This window comes from Halichoerus grypus, chromosome 15 (assembly GCF_964656455.1).
Source record: "Halichoerus grypus chromosome 15, mHalGry1.hap1.1, whole genome shotgun sequence".
Taxonomy (NCBI): domain Eukaryota; kingdom Metazoa; phylum Chordata; class Mammalia; order Carnivora; family Phocidae; genus Halichoerus; species Halichoerus grypus.
In genome coordinates this window covers 11905956-11922019 of record NC_135726.1, presented here as the reverse complement: position 1 = coordinate 11922019, position 16064 = coordinate 11905956, and the positions used below count along the sequence as shown (strand labels likewise).

General features: G+C 46.4%; 1 protein-coding gene across 3 annotated transcripts in view; it reads left to right on the top strand.

Moving 5' to 3' along the window:
• Positions 1-16064, top strand: part of ZNRF1 (zinc and ring finger 1) — a 94609-nt gene that overhangs the window by 67174 nt on the left and 11371 nt on the right. For all 3 annotated transcript variants that reach the window (XM_036088086.2, XM_036088089.2, XM_036088088.2), the window contains exon 2: positions 14023-14118. In XM_036088086.2, coding sequence (XP_035943979.1) covers positions 14023-14118 — 96 coding nt within the window. The remainder of the gene's footprint in view (positions 1-14022; positions 14119-16064) is intronic.

The window sequence follows — 16064 nt, the reverse complement described above, 5'->3', positions numbered from 1 at the left end:
AGGTGACATTCACGGTGTTTGGGATTAGGATGTGGACAACTTTGAGGAACCTTTATTCTGCCTGTCACACGTTTGTATAGCTTTTTACACATATGTTTTCATTGAATGGCTAGGCTGGCAAAATTATTCCTGTTTTACAAACCAAAAAAAATGGGAGTTCAAGGAGGCTAGGTGCCTTGGCCTTGGCCACATAACTGGTGACTCAAATGCCGGAATTCTGAGTCCAGACCCATGTTGTTCTATTTTGTTTGGTTGCTTGTGTTTTTGATTCTCTTATCTTCCACAGATTTCATTAAGTGATATTTATCAATATTTAGGTACCTGATGCCAATATTTTGGGAAGTTGATGTGCAGACTTGAAATGAGGAGATGTCAAAATCTATGCAAAAGTAGTCATCAAGGCAAAAATGTCAACATGGAGAAGGAATTCCCATTTTATGTGGTCTTCCCATTTCATAAACGTGTATGGGGTACAATACAGGGTCAGCTTACTGGCTTAATATTTTATCCACTGACATACAGTTGATTTTACATGTTACATCATATCACAGGTTTTTTGCTTGCCAGCCAGCCAGGTTACTTATCATTAGGAGACCCCTGACTTTCTTCACCATGGAACTAGTACTGTGAATAAGGATTTGTGAGTTATTGCCTTGTTCTGCTGCCATGTTGGCGTGTCTTTCCTCTTGCTAGCCTCTCTCCGTCTCCCATTTTTGTCTACCAGCCTGAAAGCAATCTGAACCAGAGATGAAGAAAACCAGTACATTAGCACACTTTATGTGTCTTGATAGTGGTCATACACTATTTTAGGGAGCTTAGAATTGACGATCCTTCTAGCTCATGCTTTGTGTCTGGAGGGTCTCTGGGGAATCCTTTTTTAACTCATCGGTTGGTCAGTACCTCCTAACTCTCTAGGGTCTTTCCATCTCCTCTGTGGTACTCACAGCTGTGGATGACAAAAAAAGCAAGGACTGAGGCATGAAGGCCTTCTCTTACCCTTAGAGCTCCCTTTGATAAGATTGATTGTTCTACTGCTGTTAGGCTTTCAAAAACAACCCCATTCTATTCTTCTGGCTTCTTCCTCTTTAGATTCCATTTCAAAGCACAGTTGTGGCCTACAGGACTGTGTCCTCTGAGTTCCTGCTTCCATCTACTTCTGTGTTGGAGGTACAGCTGAGCAGAGGATGCCCTGCTGGGAAGGGGCCAGGTCTAGACCCAGGCAAGAAGCCAGCCGGCATTCATTCCGCCAAATAGCCAAGCTCAGCCTGCAGTATTGCTGCGTGCCAGGGCCCAAGCTGGAGCTGATAGTTGTTAGGAAGTGAATACAGCAGCACGTGGGCTGCATCCCGAGATTACACTGAGAGCCTCGAGGAGCTTTCCAGCAGACCTCCAGTGACATGAAGGCCAGGGCTGTCCACATCAATAGTGCCAGGCAAATGGTGTTTCTTAGTATGAGCAGTCACTTAGATGTGAGTGTCATGTCCATTTGCCTGGTGAGTCAGATTCTGGTTGAACATGATATAGTAATATGTTCAAGTATTTTCCTTCTTGTCAGTGAAATTCCTATCAGCCATATGGACACTGGGGTAGACAATGCCTTCAGGAACTCAGAAATAAACTACTGATCCTATATAGATTTTGTGTGAAACTTTCTTTCTTTGTCCTTTCCTTTCTGTAACTCTCCTTTTTGCCTCTAATTCCACCTCCAAAAACTTCATTAAAAAAAGCAAAGTTCATTAAAGGTTGATTTCTTTTTTTTTTAGATTTTATTTATTTATCTGACAGAGAGAGAGAGAGAGACAGGAGAGAGGGAACACAAGTAGGGGGAGTGGGAGAGGGAGAAGCAGGCTTCCCGCCGAGCAGGGAGCCCGATGCGGGGCTCGATCCCAGGACCCTGGGATCATGACCTGAGCCGAAGGCAGATGCTTAACCAACTGAGCCACCCAGGCGCCCCGATTTTTTTTTTTTTTTTTTTTTTAATAAATCAATCAAGACCCCAGGATTTGAAAAAGAGTATATGCAGTGGAGAAACAGGCCAGCAACAGGGTGGTTCCAAGCACAGTCCTGGCTGCTGGTACCTGCCATGAATAAAGCTAGACCTGCATGGCTGGTGTCCTACTCAGACAGTGTCCCCCTCTGGAATTGGAAGAAGTGAGGCTCCCTTCTAGTGCTAATCAGTCCACAAATCCTCTGCAGGTGATAACTGCCCTTTTTTGCCTAGAGACCAGATTTTATTGTTCCCTTTGTCTTTTTTGAGGTCACGTGTTCCGGGGCCCCATTGTTTGCTGTTGAATCTATGAAGAAAAGGCTGAGGATTTCTGCCCACTCCTAAGAGTGTTGTCTGGCATTGCCCAAACACCGGAAAGCCCGTTCAGCAGTGGCTATGGGTATTGGGTCCAAGGGCCATAGGCGTGTGGTGTGTTAGGGATTGGAATGAAGGTGGGGCAGCCATTGAGAGGAAAGCATGGTATTCAGCTAAATAACTGGCATTTCCTGGCCAGACCAGTCTATCCCGTTGCCTAGCTTTTGGTGATCACTAATATCTAAGAATTTAAAGAAATTCTAACTTGATTCCTTAGATACTATTATTTTTGTAATAGATGGTCTATCCTTCAAATAAGACATCTCTAAAATAAAAGGCAAATGTTCATCTGGAGTCCATATGTACACTTTTTGAATCATGATTGGATGGCCCTAAACTTGCCTAAGCATGCTAGCCAGGTGACAAGGGATTATATTTGACATTCATCTTCCCTGGCCACTAGTTGGGGACTTGATCACACTCACTCTGAGGCTTTTATCTTTTCCATATTCATACTTGCTCAGTCTTCGGTAATCAGACCATCATGTCCCCACCTCCCCCTCTCCCCATACCCCCTCCTCAACAGTCCTTCTAGGGCCTCTCTCTGGAAGAAATGAGTTATAATGTCAAAGGAAACAGAACTGATTAGTAGTCATAGCTCCTGTTCTGGCAAATGCCTTTCCTCTTCTTCACTTGGCTGGAATGCTGCCATAGGGCTCCGCCTGCCTAGAGTTGCTGTAGCAGCAGGGTGGGTTTGATGTCATCAGGCACCTATCCATGTGCACACCCTGCAGATCTTTGTTCCCTCTGTAGATATCTTCATTGAGCCTGTTCTCATTTGCAGTAAATGAACAGGAATAAATAAATGTATTGGGTATATGGTGGGGTTTGGTCTATATATTTCTTTAAATATCCATATATGTATTTCTCATATATTCACTGATTCTAAGGCACATATATTTCACAATTTAACCACTCAAAAATCAGGATGTATCATAGAATCACATCTTAAAGTTATAATTGGCAGGGTTTTTTTTTTCCACTCTTGAACGTTTTTAATGGTGTCTCTTTAAATTGATGGCATCTTAGGGTCCACAAAATATGTAGGGTCAGCTCATTTTTTTTGCTTTGCCTGAAGAACAGGCGAAGAAATGAAATAGGGAGATCTAACAGTTTGCCTCAGTATATTTGAGCTATACTGAGTGCAGCCTCGTAAAATGGCCACCCCACATTCCACATGTCTCTTTCTCTGCACAGAACACTTGCGCATCTATCTTTGGTTGGGCTTTAGAACAATACTGGGCACTATAGAAATATTTCTAAGTTGCTTACAGAAGGACACCTGGCTAGTGCTAGGGAGAGCCTGGTTCTTCAGACTCCTGATAAGATTTTCTTTCCTCCAAACCAGTCAGCCTAGAAGCCAGAAACAGCAAAAATATGTTGGGGCTGTAATACACTGTGCTTGGAGTAGAGAATGGAGATCACTACTGAGAGAATCTTTATAGTCCCAACACCCACAGAAGAAAAAAGCTAAGCACAATATATTATCACTATAGAATACATAGACATTGAAAATGATAAGTATGTGGATTGTTGCTGATGCAAGGAAATATGTATATTGAAAAAGCAGAATATGAATATCCAGACAGAAAGGATTCTGGGAAAATAGTGGCTGGAATGCATGTCTCATCTTTTTGACTTACAATGCCAGCTATTTACCTCTTTGAGCCAAGCAGTGGGGCAGGAAGCCATGGCCCAGGAGTTAGAAAGGCTGAGCTCCCGAGAAAATGCTAAGACATAGAAGTTATGAAGGTGGAGATTGAAGATAAGAGACCTGGAAAATATATAAGACATTTGACATACAAGTAATAGGAATAATAGAAGGAGAAGAAGGCAGAGGAAGAGTGTATTGGTCAGGACAGGCTAGAACTAGATTGAGAATGAAATAACAAATACTCCCACAAGCTCAGTAGTTTAAACTCAACAAATTCATTTTCCCCCCACACTGCAGTATCCAGTACAGGTCATGGTTGGGCGGTGTGGAGTGGTGGTCTGCTCATTGTTACTTAGGAACCTGAGGTGGTAGGCAGCAGTGCAGGTCTGTGGTGAATCATGAGCTAATGCTTAAAGTCTGCTTGGCAGTGCATACATTACTTCTACTCACATTTCACTAGCCATTGCAAATCACAACCTCACCTTTAACTACAAAGGGAGTAAGCAAGTGCAATCCTACCATAATGTATAGCTAGAAGGAGGAACACTAGAAATACTTGGTCAAGGGCACTCATGACTTACCACTAGGGGAATAACTAAGAAACATCTAAGCATATCCTGGTAAAATATCTGAACTCTTAAGGATGAAAGGAAAAATCTTTCAAGTTTTCAGTCTGAAGGAATATATTATTTACAAAGGAAAAAGAATCACACTAGAATCAAATTTTCTATTTGCAACACCAAAAAGCTAGAATATGGTAGAATTTTATCTGTAGACCATTGAGGAAAAAAAGGAAAACAACGATCCTATACTCAGACTTTTATTCAACATGGTATTAGAAGTCTTAGCCAGAGGAATTAGGCAAGAAAAAGAAATAAAAGTCATCCAAATTGGAAATGAAAAAGCAAAGTATCAGATGACATAATATTGTATAGAAAACCCTAAAGCCTCCACCAAAAAATTGTTTTACCTAATAAATAAATTCAGTAGTCAATGACGTATCTGAAAAAGAAATTAAGAAAACTATTCCAGGGGCGCCTGGGTGGCTCAGTCATTAAGCGTCTGCCTTCGGCTCAGGTCATGATCGCAGGGTCCTGGGATTGAGCCCCAAATCGGGCTCCCTGCTCAGCGGGAAGCCTGCTTCTCCCTTTCACACTCCCCCTGCTTGTGTTCCCTCTCTTGCTGTCTCTCTCCCTCTGTCATATAAATAAATAAACTCTTTAAAAAAAAAAAAAGAAAGAAAGAAAACTATTCCATTTACAGTAGCAACAAAAACAAATACTTAGGAATAAATTTAACCAAGGAGGTGAAAGATTTGTACACTGAAAGCTATAAGACATTGATGAAAGAAATTGAAGAAGACACAAATAAAGATATTCCATATTCATGGATTGGAAGAATTTATACTGTTAAAATGTGATCTACACATTCAGTACAATCCATATCAAAATTCTAGTAGGATTTTTCACAAAAATAGGAAAAACAATCCTAAAATGTGTATGGAACCACAAAAGATCCTGAATAGCCAAAGCAATCTTGAGAAAGAAGGATAAAGCTGGAGGTATCACACTTCCTGATTTCAAGCTATGTTAGTAAGCTATTGTAATCAAAACAGTATGGTATTGGCATAAAAACAGATGCATAGACCAGTGGAACAGAATAGAGGCCAAAAATAAACCCATGCATATACGGTCAATTAATTTTTTACAAAGGCACTGAGACTACACAATGGGGAAAGGATAGTCTGTTCAGTAGCGTTAGGAAAATTGGTTATCCACATGCAAAAGAATGAAACTGGGTCCCTATCTTAACACCATACACAAAAATCAACTCAAAGTGGATTAAAGACTTTAGTACAAGACCTGAAACTATAAAATCTTGCAATTTATAATTGAAATTTGTAAGAGAGCATGTCCCCACTGTCACCTGTCACCCCTGGTACTTACTGTGCTTGTGAACTTGACCCTCACTGTCCTAACACACCAAGTTCTCTGGCACCTGTATCCCCATCAGAGGGGCCTTCCCTGACCACTGTAGCTAAATTAGTGTGTGCATGCACACACACACAGCCCCCTCACTGCTTGATACTTTTTTTGGTGATTTATGATAAAAATTTCAAACGTACAGGAAAGTGGAAAGAAATTTGACTTATGCATCATTTTTTGATGCATCTCTTTTCAATGCACACGTCAGTACACGTTGCTCCAAATGCTTCAGCATGTATATCATTAACTACAGTTCAATATTTGCTTAGTTTTTTTTCTGGTTAAGGTAAAATTTACAAACAATGAAATCCCAAATCTTAAGTGTACATTCACTGAATTTTGACATGTATATGCATATGTGTAACCCAAACCCTCTTCATGATATAGACATTTCATCACCCCCAAAAGGTCTCTCATCCCCTTTTCAGTTCATTTCTGCCCCAACTCTTAACTGCTAGAGACGGGCACTGTTCTGATTTTTTCCACTACAGAGTTTTCCCTGTTGTAAAGCTTCATACATTTGGAATCATAATGTGTGCTCCTTTTTGTCCTTCCTCAGCATGTTTTTAATATGCATCCATGTGGTTGCATGTATCAGTAGTCATTGCTTTTTATTGCTGAGTAGTGTTGCATTGTATTCTGTCATGCCGCAGTTAATGTACCCGTTCCTTTGATGGACAGTTGAGTTATTTCCAGTTTTTGCTTGTTATGACTAAAGCTGTGATGAAAATTCTTACAAACATCTATTTGTAGACATAGGTCTTCATTTCTTTTGGGTAATTACGTAAATGAGGAGTTGCTTAGGTCAGGCCAGGTATATGTTTTGTTTTATAAAGAACTACCAGACCGTTTCCCAAAATGGCTCCTGCCAACAATGCCTGAGAGTTCCAGTTGCCCTACATCCTCGCCAACATTTGATGTTGCCAGTCTTTTAAACTTTATTGTTTGGCAATTTAATAAATAGATGTATTGGGGCTCTCCAGAGAAACAGAGCCAGTGGTGGGGGGGTGGGGGAAGGAGAGAGGGAAAGAGAAAGTGATTTATTGTAAGGAATTGGCTCATGCAGTTATGGAAACTAAGAAATTCCATGATCTGTCATCTGCAAGCTCAAGATCCAGGAACGCCTTCTGGAGTTGGTTCCAGTTTGAGTCTGAAGGCCTGAGAACCAGGAGAACCAATACTGTACGTCCTGGTCTGACGACAGAAGACCAGTGCCCCAGATCAGTGAGGCAGACAGCTCAAAACCTCTTTTTCTCCATCTTTTATTCTGTCCAGCATTTCCAGTGGATTGGACAATGCCCACCAACATTGGGGAAGGCAATCTGCTTTATTTAGTCTACCAGTTCAAATGTTAAATTTCATTGAGGAACACCCTCACAAACACACCTAGAAATAACGTTTAACGAAATATTTGGGTACCCCATGACCCAGCCAAGTTGACACATAGAGTTAACCATCACAACAGACATGTTAAAATAAACACACACACACACACACACACACTTTAAACTGATTTTAGGTGTCAGTGTGGCTGTCTCCTAATACCCACTTACGAGAATTTTCTTGGCTCCTGAGGCAACAGGTGAGCCTCAGTCCCTGGAATGGAACTGCTGAAGCTGAGTCCAGAAGAGAGGTGTTGAAAGAAGCAAGTCAGAACTGCTGGGCCTTTTCCTAGTCCAGAATGTTCTCTAGGCAAGGGTGCCTTAACAACTCATAAATTGTGCATTGGTTTCCAGTTATTTCTCAGGGGTTGGGCGGGAAAGTATGTGTGAAGAATGGGATATCCACAGCCTCTGCTCTTGGGACTCATCTCCGGCAGTATAGAAATGTCAAAGAAAGTCCCTAGTTACCCCTTGATCTTTCTTTTGTAATAAATCCCATTTTGCAGGGGTGCTCGGGTGGCTCAGTCGGTTAAGCCTCTGTCTTCGGCTCAGGTCGTGATCCCAGGGTCCTGGGATCGAGCCCTGCATTATTAAGTCTGCTTCTCCCTCACTCTCTGCTGCTCCCCTTACTTACGCGTGTTCTTTCTCTCTCTCTCTCTCTCAAATAAATAAAATCTTTATAAAAAATCCCATTTTACCAAGTTCATTTAGTCAAATCTCATTTCACAGACATGCACCACAGGATGTGAGAGGGAAAGATCCAGGCTGGAAACTAGGAACTGAACAGTAGAGACATGGTGTTGAGGGCGGTGCTCTCTGAGCCCCCCTGGGTGAGGGGAATCTACATCAGCCCCTCTTCCCTGGGACAGGAGGTCCTGCCTGGGTGGCCTGGCTTCCTTTTCCTTGGTTGCTTCTTTAGATTCTTCTCCCTTTAGGTGATCCCAGAGACAGGCAGAACTGGGGCAGCGTTAAAATAGCGCATCAGCATAGGAGGGAGGGTCAGGGAGGGAACTGGGGCAACATGCGGAGCACACGTCCAGCCCCGAGAAATCAGGTCTTAAAGGAGAAGGTTGCAGTTCTGGCAAATGAGAAAAACTGATTTACATCTCAAGATAAATGTTGTGGAGGCCTGGGAGGATCATAACTTGAGGCAGTTGCCCTGTCCTGGAAGGACCCGGGCGCAGGAAGATGCTTACCGTACTGACTGTGTGTGCATTCCCGGGTCTCTGTTGGTTCACCTACCGGTGGGCTTACCCTGACCTTGCAGTTACAGGGGTCAAGGCCCTGCACTGGGTGGCGAGTGCGGGTTTGTCTTCTCCCCGGAGCTCTGGTTTGTAGCCCAGCTGAGGATTCCCCCATTTACGCAATCCGCTGTTGAAAGACAGGAAGCAGCAGCTGGTCTCTGGCTGATCACACTCCCGTGGGCTGTTCTGGCTGTATAATTTTGAGCTGCTTTGATGACGAGAAAGAGCAGAAGTAAGGTCCCCATTAGAAGGGCGCCTCTAGATTGGGGTAGAGGAATCCTGTAGCAGCGTTTGCTTGGGAGAGCCCATCCGGGGCAGAATCAGGGCATTACAGACAGATTCCCCTTGGTGCCCTGTCATTCATCCCTTCCTCATTTTGAGAGGTTGGCAGCGAAGGACCAGGAACCCTGTAACGTCCTTGCTTCTGCCACAGCCCGGTGGGAGAGGAACCACTGTCAGACTTGGCCAGCAAGCCGGAGCTAGCCGGCCCTTCACTCTGTCAGTGGCCCGTATTAAAGCCCCAACACGTGCAGGGCCCTGCCTCTGATAAGATAGGGAGAGGGAAAGCGCGCGTGCTGCCCGCCTCCCAGCTCCCAGGGTGCGGTGGGTCTCAGATGCAGGCAGGGAGAGTCCGTCCCAAAGGCTCCGCCGGTAGCTCTCTCATGAAGGAAGGCAGAGCATGTCTTGCACACGCTTCCTGAGTGCTGATGAAGGGCTCTTCTGAAATTTGACTCAGTCTCGTCCACTGGGTGACTTTGGGAACCTTTGTCTTTGTTCACAGGGCTGATTTTAATTTGGCCTAAACTTTTTTCCCAAATGGTATCAAAATTTCCTAGCTATTTTCACCTTCAGATAGCTCATAAAGATCACAGTATTTATCATTCCGTAGGGCTATTGATGCTGAATCGTGTGACTGGACATTTGCAAGAAAAGATTGGGGTAGTAGAGTGCTAGCATCCATCTTGATGTCGGATGACCTTTCAGGAAAGAAGGTGGGGACATTAGTTTTTTCCCCTTAGCTCTCCTTGTCTTTCCAGCCCTCTTACCTCATGTCCTTTATTTTCCATTTAAAAGGTAATTTGCCAACTCGGCACCTTAACAACCAGTGCTACAGGCTCGGTGCCAAGTAGAAAGCACAGCTCAGTCCTTCCATGTTAACACAGTGCCCAAGAAAAAAAAAATTCCCCGATTGTTTCCGTTTATGAGATTATCCAGGCCCACAAAGAAATTGCTGGGACAGTGTGGAGGATTTGAAGTTATTATGTACTAATACCCAGCGTCTGTGTAGTGTTTATGTTCCTTTTGTCATAGGTCGCCTCCTCCTTAGACCAGCCCACCTGTCACCCAGCTTGGCAAGCAGGGCACACACAGAGTTAACAGTAGTACCCACTCCGTAATCTCGTAAATGCAGGCACATACGGCCCATTGGCTGCTCACTTACAGTAACGACTCAATGCACGCAAGCTGTTGTCTGTCATCACATGCAAGAGGCTGAACAGGGAGCCTCATTCCACACGGGCAGTATGGAAAGTGCCATGCACGGTGCTCCAGAAGTTCAGAGGAAACAGATGGGACAAGCAGAGATGGCCACCCCTCCCCCACCCGGCACACTTTGCGTGACCTGTGGCCTCTGTGCCCTGCTGCTCCACCACCCCCCACCTCCCGGCCCCCCCAAATCCTTCCCCAGCCCTCCTCTTCCTTCCTCCTCGTTCAGGGCTGCCAGGCTTGATGATACATTTGATTAGCTTCTTCATTGGGCGCTTTCAGGTTTCTTACCTCATCTGATCCTTGCAAGAGAGAGGCAAAGTCTTCTTTTTTTCCGATGAGAAAACAGAGGTCCGGGGAGTGTAGATTACTTAACCACATCTTGAAGCTGGAAAGCAGGTCATCTTGTCATTTCCCACTCACGTAATAGACCCTGAATTATTTTTTGATCCTTAACCCCGCCCCCCATTCCAGAGGAAGGTCATGCAAGTGGCACTAACCCTGCTTTCGCTAAAATGTAGGTCTCTTCCTACCACAATGGTGCTTCCTCTCCTGGTGTAATGTTTCCCAGCCCACCTCTTCTTAAAACCCTGTTCTGAAGTGTTTTCCCAGCACCACCAAGCAGTTAACCCAATTTCAACACTGTCTACTCGGAGATAGCATCAGACCGCACAGGTTAAGGGCTCCGTCCCCCACGACTGCCCCCCACTTCAGACCCCAATCACAAGTACAGGTTGTCACCTTCACTTCTGCCTGACTGGCTCTTAATCAGACGTTCCCATGACCCCCTTCTCGGGTTCGTTTAATTTGCTAGAGCACCTCACAGGACTCAGGGAAACATTTTACTTACTTGATTACCAATTTATTATATAAGGATATAACTCAGGAACAGCCAGATGGAAGAGATGCAGAGGGCAAGGTATGGGGACAGGGCATGGAGCCCCTGTGCCCTGTCGTGGGGCGCCACCCTCCCTGAATTTTCATGTGTTCACTGCCCTGGAAGCTCTCTGAGCCCCATCCTCTGGGGTTTTTATGGAGACTTTATTACATAGGCATTATTGATGAAATCAGTGGCCATTGGTGATTGAACTCCATCTCTAGCCCCCACCCCTCCCCAGAGGTTGAGGGGTAGGACCAAAAGTTCGGACCCTCTAATCAGCTGGTTGGTTCCCCTTGCAACTAGCCCCCATCCTTAGTTTACCAAGGAACTTTCCCAAAGTGACCTCATTAACATAAATTTTGGTGTGGTTGAAAGGGACTCTTATGAGTAACAAGACATTCCTTTCACCCTATGGCTCTGGAGCTATCCAGTGACAAAAGACCAAATACTACTGGTCTTATTATGTTAGGAAATTCCCAGGGTGTTAGGAACTCTGTGCCAGGAACAGGACGAAGACCAAATACATAGTTCTTATTGTAAATCACAATATCACAAGTGTAGTCGGCTCCTCCTTCCCATTAGAAAGGACTTGAGATGGCCAGCTAAGAAATCCGACCAGTCTCAGCCCCACCCCCTCAAGAGTTTGAGCCTGAGTCTTCTTCAAGGCCTCTTTCTCTTTACAATGAGGGCACTGGCCTAAACCTGGGAATCTCACCTTGGTTTGTTTTTTGTAGGACATAAATGTCCAATGACATTTCCTTGTAGACCTTCTCGTTGGGTGGCCTACTTCCCAGTACCTTAGCTATAACTTGACTCCCTGTCCTGCATTCAAGGAGTCATGTTGGGATGCAGGGGTGATTGATGCTATTATAGTGATAACCACGAATCTGTTCTAGGTTATCAGGAAAGTGAGTAATGTGAAGCGTAAGGCCTTTTATCAGTATTAACAGTTCACTTCAGCACCTCCCAGCGACTGTATTGGGGCCCGGTGTCGGAGGAGCTAGTCCAGAGCGTGTCCTCCCTGGCATGCCCTCAGCTCTGAGCCCTCAGCCTGCAGACAGGGTGCTAACATAACAAGTTTTTAAACTAGAAATGTCCTGTAGTCATTTAAGGTAACATAAAACCTTGGTCTTTTGAGTCAGAAAAAAACGGTGAAGGAATCTCTAAAGAAAATATTCCTTAATATTGGCTTATCTGCAGGGCCTGAGCATGAGGGCAGAACCAAGGCTTCAGAGGGACCTAGGGTGGATATGGAGACATCCTCGTTGTACAAGATTCAAGTTCATTACTCACCTGTCCACCACGTGTGTCTCACTGTGTCTGTAGATTTCTAAACTGGGTTAGAAAAGATCAGCCTGGCACATCTGAGATCGGGTTTTGCCAGAAAACTGGGGATGGACCCTCCCCCTACCATGTTTCTTTTCAGTCTTCTGGTTTTGTTATTAATGGATTCATAACCACCCAGAGATCAGAAAGTACAGCCCTTGCTCCAAGCTTGGCCAGAATCCTTGGATCGATAGCACTTGCAAGACTTTTTAGCTGAGACACAGGATGCTCATGATTTTTGAGGAAAGGGGTCGGGGAAATGGGGACTGTGCCACGGAGTCTGAGGTCCACTTTGTCCATAGTTAACCAGACCCTGGATTTTCTGTCTGGTCCTGTAGTTCATTGTCACTGAAAAGAGAAGGGTTTGGAGAAGACTTTAAGCAAAGTGCTTGTGCCCTACATGGGAACACAGGAGCTGGCTTGCTTCCTGTCTCTGCACCCACAGCTGTCCAAGTCCAGGGCTTTCCATACAGAATGAGCAAGGCCCTGGGAAGAAAGGTCTGACGTCCTCCTCCGTCCGGGAGCAGCGAACAGTCAATACGAGCCCTCCGGCTTTTGTCTGTGTCATAGGAAGTGTTGCCGACAGGTATTACCAGCATCCAGTGAAACTGTGCGTGGAACACTTAGACTGAAAAGTTACCGGGAGAGTCAAATTTTCACAACAAGATTTAGATGTGCTGTACTGGACCTAGGAAATCCAGGCTGGGTGGGTAAGAATTACAGTCACAAAAGGGAGAAGCTGCAACGTGTGAAATTAGATGTGGACAAATAAGTAATAACTTTCCAGTGATATTAGATCCTTTTGGTAGAATGGAACAGAGTTGATCATTTGAAAATAATTTCAGTAAAAATAAAATGGGGGAAATTGGAAATCGTTTACCTTTAAAAAGTTGTTTATAAATAAGTCAGGGGACTGGGTTTGCTTAATGGAGTTCAGCTCAGAAGATTCTCAGTGGAAATCTCCAGTAGGCGTACAGTTCTGATGAAACTGCTCAGATGTACAAGCAGTCCAGACTCCCCTGGTAGTGGAACAGCAGGGTCACCCCACCCTGTGTTCGCCAGGCATTGTGCAACAGCTGTTACTCTTCGTGGCATACGGCCAAGGCGCGCGTGGCATCTGGGAGTGCTCCGGACGGCCACCCTGCTGCTCCGCACTCTCAGAGGACAGCTGCCTGAGCCACAGGGAGGCCAGGTGCCCTGGGTGAGGGATGGAGGTGCTACCTGGTTCCGGGAGGCCGGGGGAGGGATGGAGGTGCTGACCTGACCGCTGTCAGGCTTCCTGCCACAGGTGGCCCAGCCAAGTGGTTTGAGGGCTGTGAGGAGGAAGGGTATTAAATGCTTTGTTACTCAAAGACTGATGATTTGTTTGCCTTGATTGCATTCCTGCCTATCCCTGCTGCCCACTAGACCCCCTTGGGAAAGGGTCTAAAGGAAAATAAAACTCAGACCAGCTGCCCGTGCCTTCTGATAAGCTTCACCGAGAGGCCTGTGGCAGGGACAGCCCTGGCGGGCCAGTGGGAGGTAGGAGGCTGTGATAAAATAACAGAATTAATGAAGGAAAGATCAGGTCTAGGGTGTATCTGGATTGGAATTCTCCACGTTGACTCTGACCCCACATGGCCATAGCTATCTAAGGGCCTCTGTGTTGGTTGTGGGTGTGCTTGGTTTGGAGGAAGCATTTCATACTGTTTTCCTCTCTTTCAGGTTTCAAGTGCCCCATTTGTTCCAAGTCTGTGGCTTCTGATGAGATGGAAATGCACTTTATAATGTGTCTGAGCAAACCTCGCCTCTCCTACAACGGTAAGGGTTTGGCCGGGGGAACCTCCGAGTGAGGGTCTTCCCAAGTTCACGTGGCTCTGGGCAGCATTGGCGCCCCGCGTTCCGGCAGGAATGCCTGCACGGTGTCGAGGAATCAGCTGTTCCGGGGGTCTTGGTCCAGCAGCTGGGGAGGAAGCAGAGTAGAACAGGAAGGAAGGCCCGGCCAGCGGTCAGGCCCACAGCACTGGCCAGTTTCTCGGGTTGCTCAGTTAGGCCTTTGCCCATTTACACAGCTGCCAGTGGAGGGCCTGGGGGGAATGCCACCTCCTCGGGGGAGGGGGCGTCGGTGCCGCTGGTGTGCATAGCAGAACAAGTTCGGTAACTGGACACCCTTCAGGGACTAAAAATGCTGACCTGCCACCTAGTCAGTCCACCAAGGCCACACTGCTTCCTACCTTGGAGGCTGCCTCAGAGCTGAGCAGGGAGTGCACTAGGGGTAGAATTACCAGGCCAGGCCATCCCGTGAAACACGGCACCTCTGTGGACGAAGGAAGTGTCGACATCTGCCTGGTATGCTGTGGGGAAAGATCTGAATTCAAAGTCCGCCTCCATCACTTACCATACAGTCTTAGACAAGCTGCTCAGCTTAGCAGAGCCTTGGTGTTCTGGTCCGTGAAACGGGACTGTTAGTAACCTGGCTCTTAGGATTTCTGTCAGAATAATGTAAGACACTTACACCTCAAACCCTTCAATACAGAGCCTGGCACACGGTCAGTGCTCAGGAAGTTAGAGCTGGCTTTGATCGAGACAGTCACCTCAAAGATGTGCGCCCATCTGTGGGTCTCCTCTCGTCATTTTCCAGAGTGGACTGAGGTCTCTTCAGTGCTGGGCGCCGTGGGCTGCCCGCAGCTCTCTGGTCTTCCACTGTTAACGTGCTTAATCTGGTCTTCAGACCATGTTCACTGGAGGAATGCATCTTCTACAAGAACAGGCACTGGGTCTGAGGGGGCATGTCCCAACCCCATCACTAGGCTGCCTTCTGGGGTTGAAGTCATAGCAGTGCTGGGACGAATTCTGTGGTTTCTCAGTCTGTGGACTGGCTAGGAAGTGAGCCTGGGATCACTTGAGCCCCATCCTGACGATGAAAGTTTCCCCGGGTAGACTCTCCTTCCAGAGCTGTCCTTGGCCTCCTGCCTCCTCAGACCCAGATGCACTCCTGCCTCCACACAGCATTAGCCTAGGGAGGCCTGATGATTCCAGATTGTTCCTGCAAAGTACATCTGACAAATCTGATCTACTCCTTCTCCTAAAAACACACCCTGCTAGTCCCTTATCTCTTACTTACTTGCTCAGCTGATTCTGCATGCGTGTGGGCAGGGCTACACTCAGTCTGGTCCTGTTTGCTTGGGTTGGAGCACCGGCTGCAGGGCAAGTTGTGGCCCTGCCCCCGCCCCCAGCGTTCCTTCCGCTTTATTTCCCACCTGGTGCCCAGGAAGCCCCTCTTCTACCCTGTGGACAGCCGCTCCCTGTCCCTGGACACTGCTGCTCCCGCTTTTCTGAAACATCGTCATGTGAGCTCTGGGCTTCCTGTCAGACTCGTCAGCGTACGTTCCTTAAAGGATGCGCCAGCTCCACTTTGTTCTTGCTGCTCCTCGTCTCTGCCTGGGACCATGGAGGGACACGAGTCTTCTCCCGTGGCCCACAGCCCTCCCCAACCGTGGCCTCAGAAACTGTGTTCACTTATTCTCCACATGTGCACAGCCCTCATGAAGACCGCTTTTTGTCCTGTGGGTGGCTGGGGAGAGCTCTGTGTAGACACTGCCTCGCTGTCATAAGAACACAAAGCAGCCTCAGAGTGGGCTCCACCCGAGAGGACTGGGCTCTTGACATCATCAGGGAGAACTCTGCAAGGGCAGCTGTGGAGGACGGAGTGCTCTTGGGCCACCTGAGTGAGAGGTACCCGCACGCCCCATTCGGAGAACAGGGAA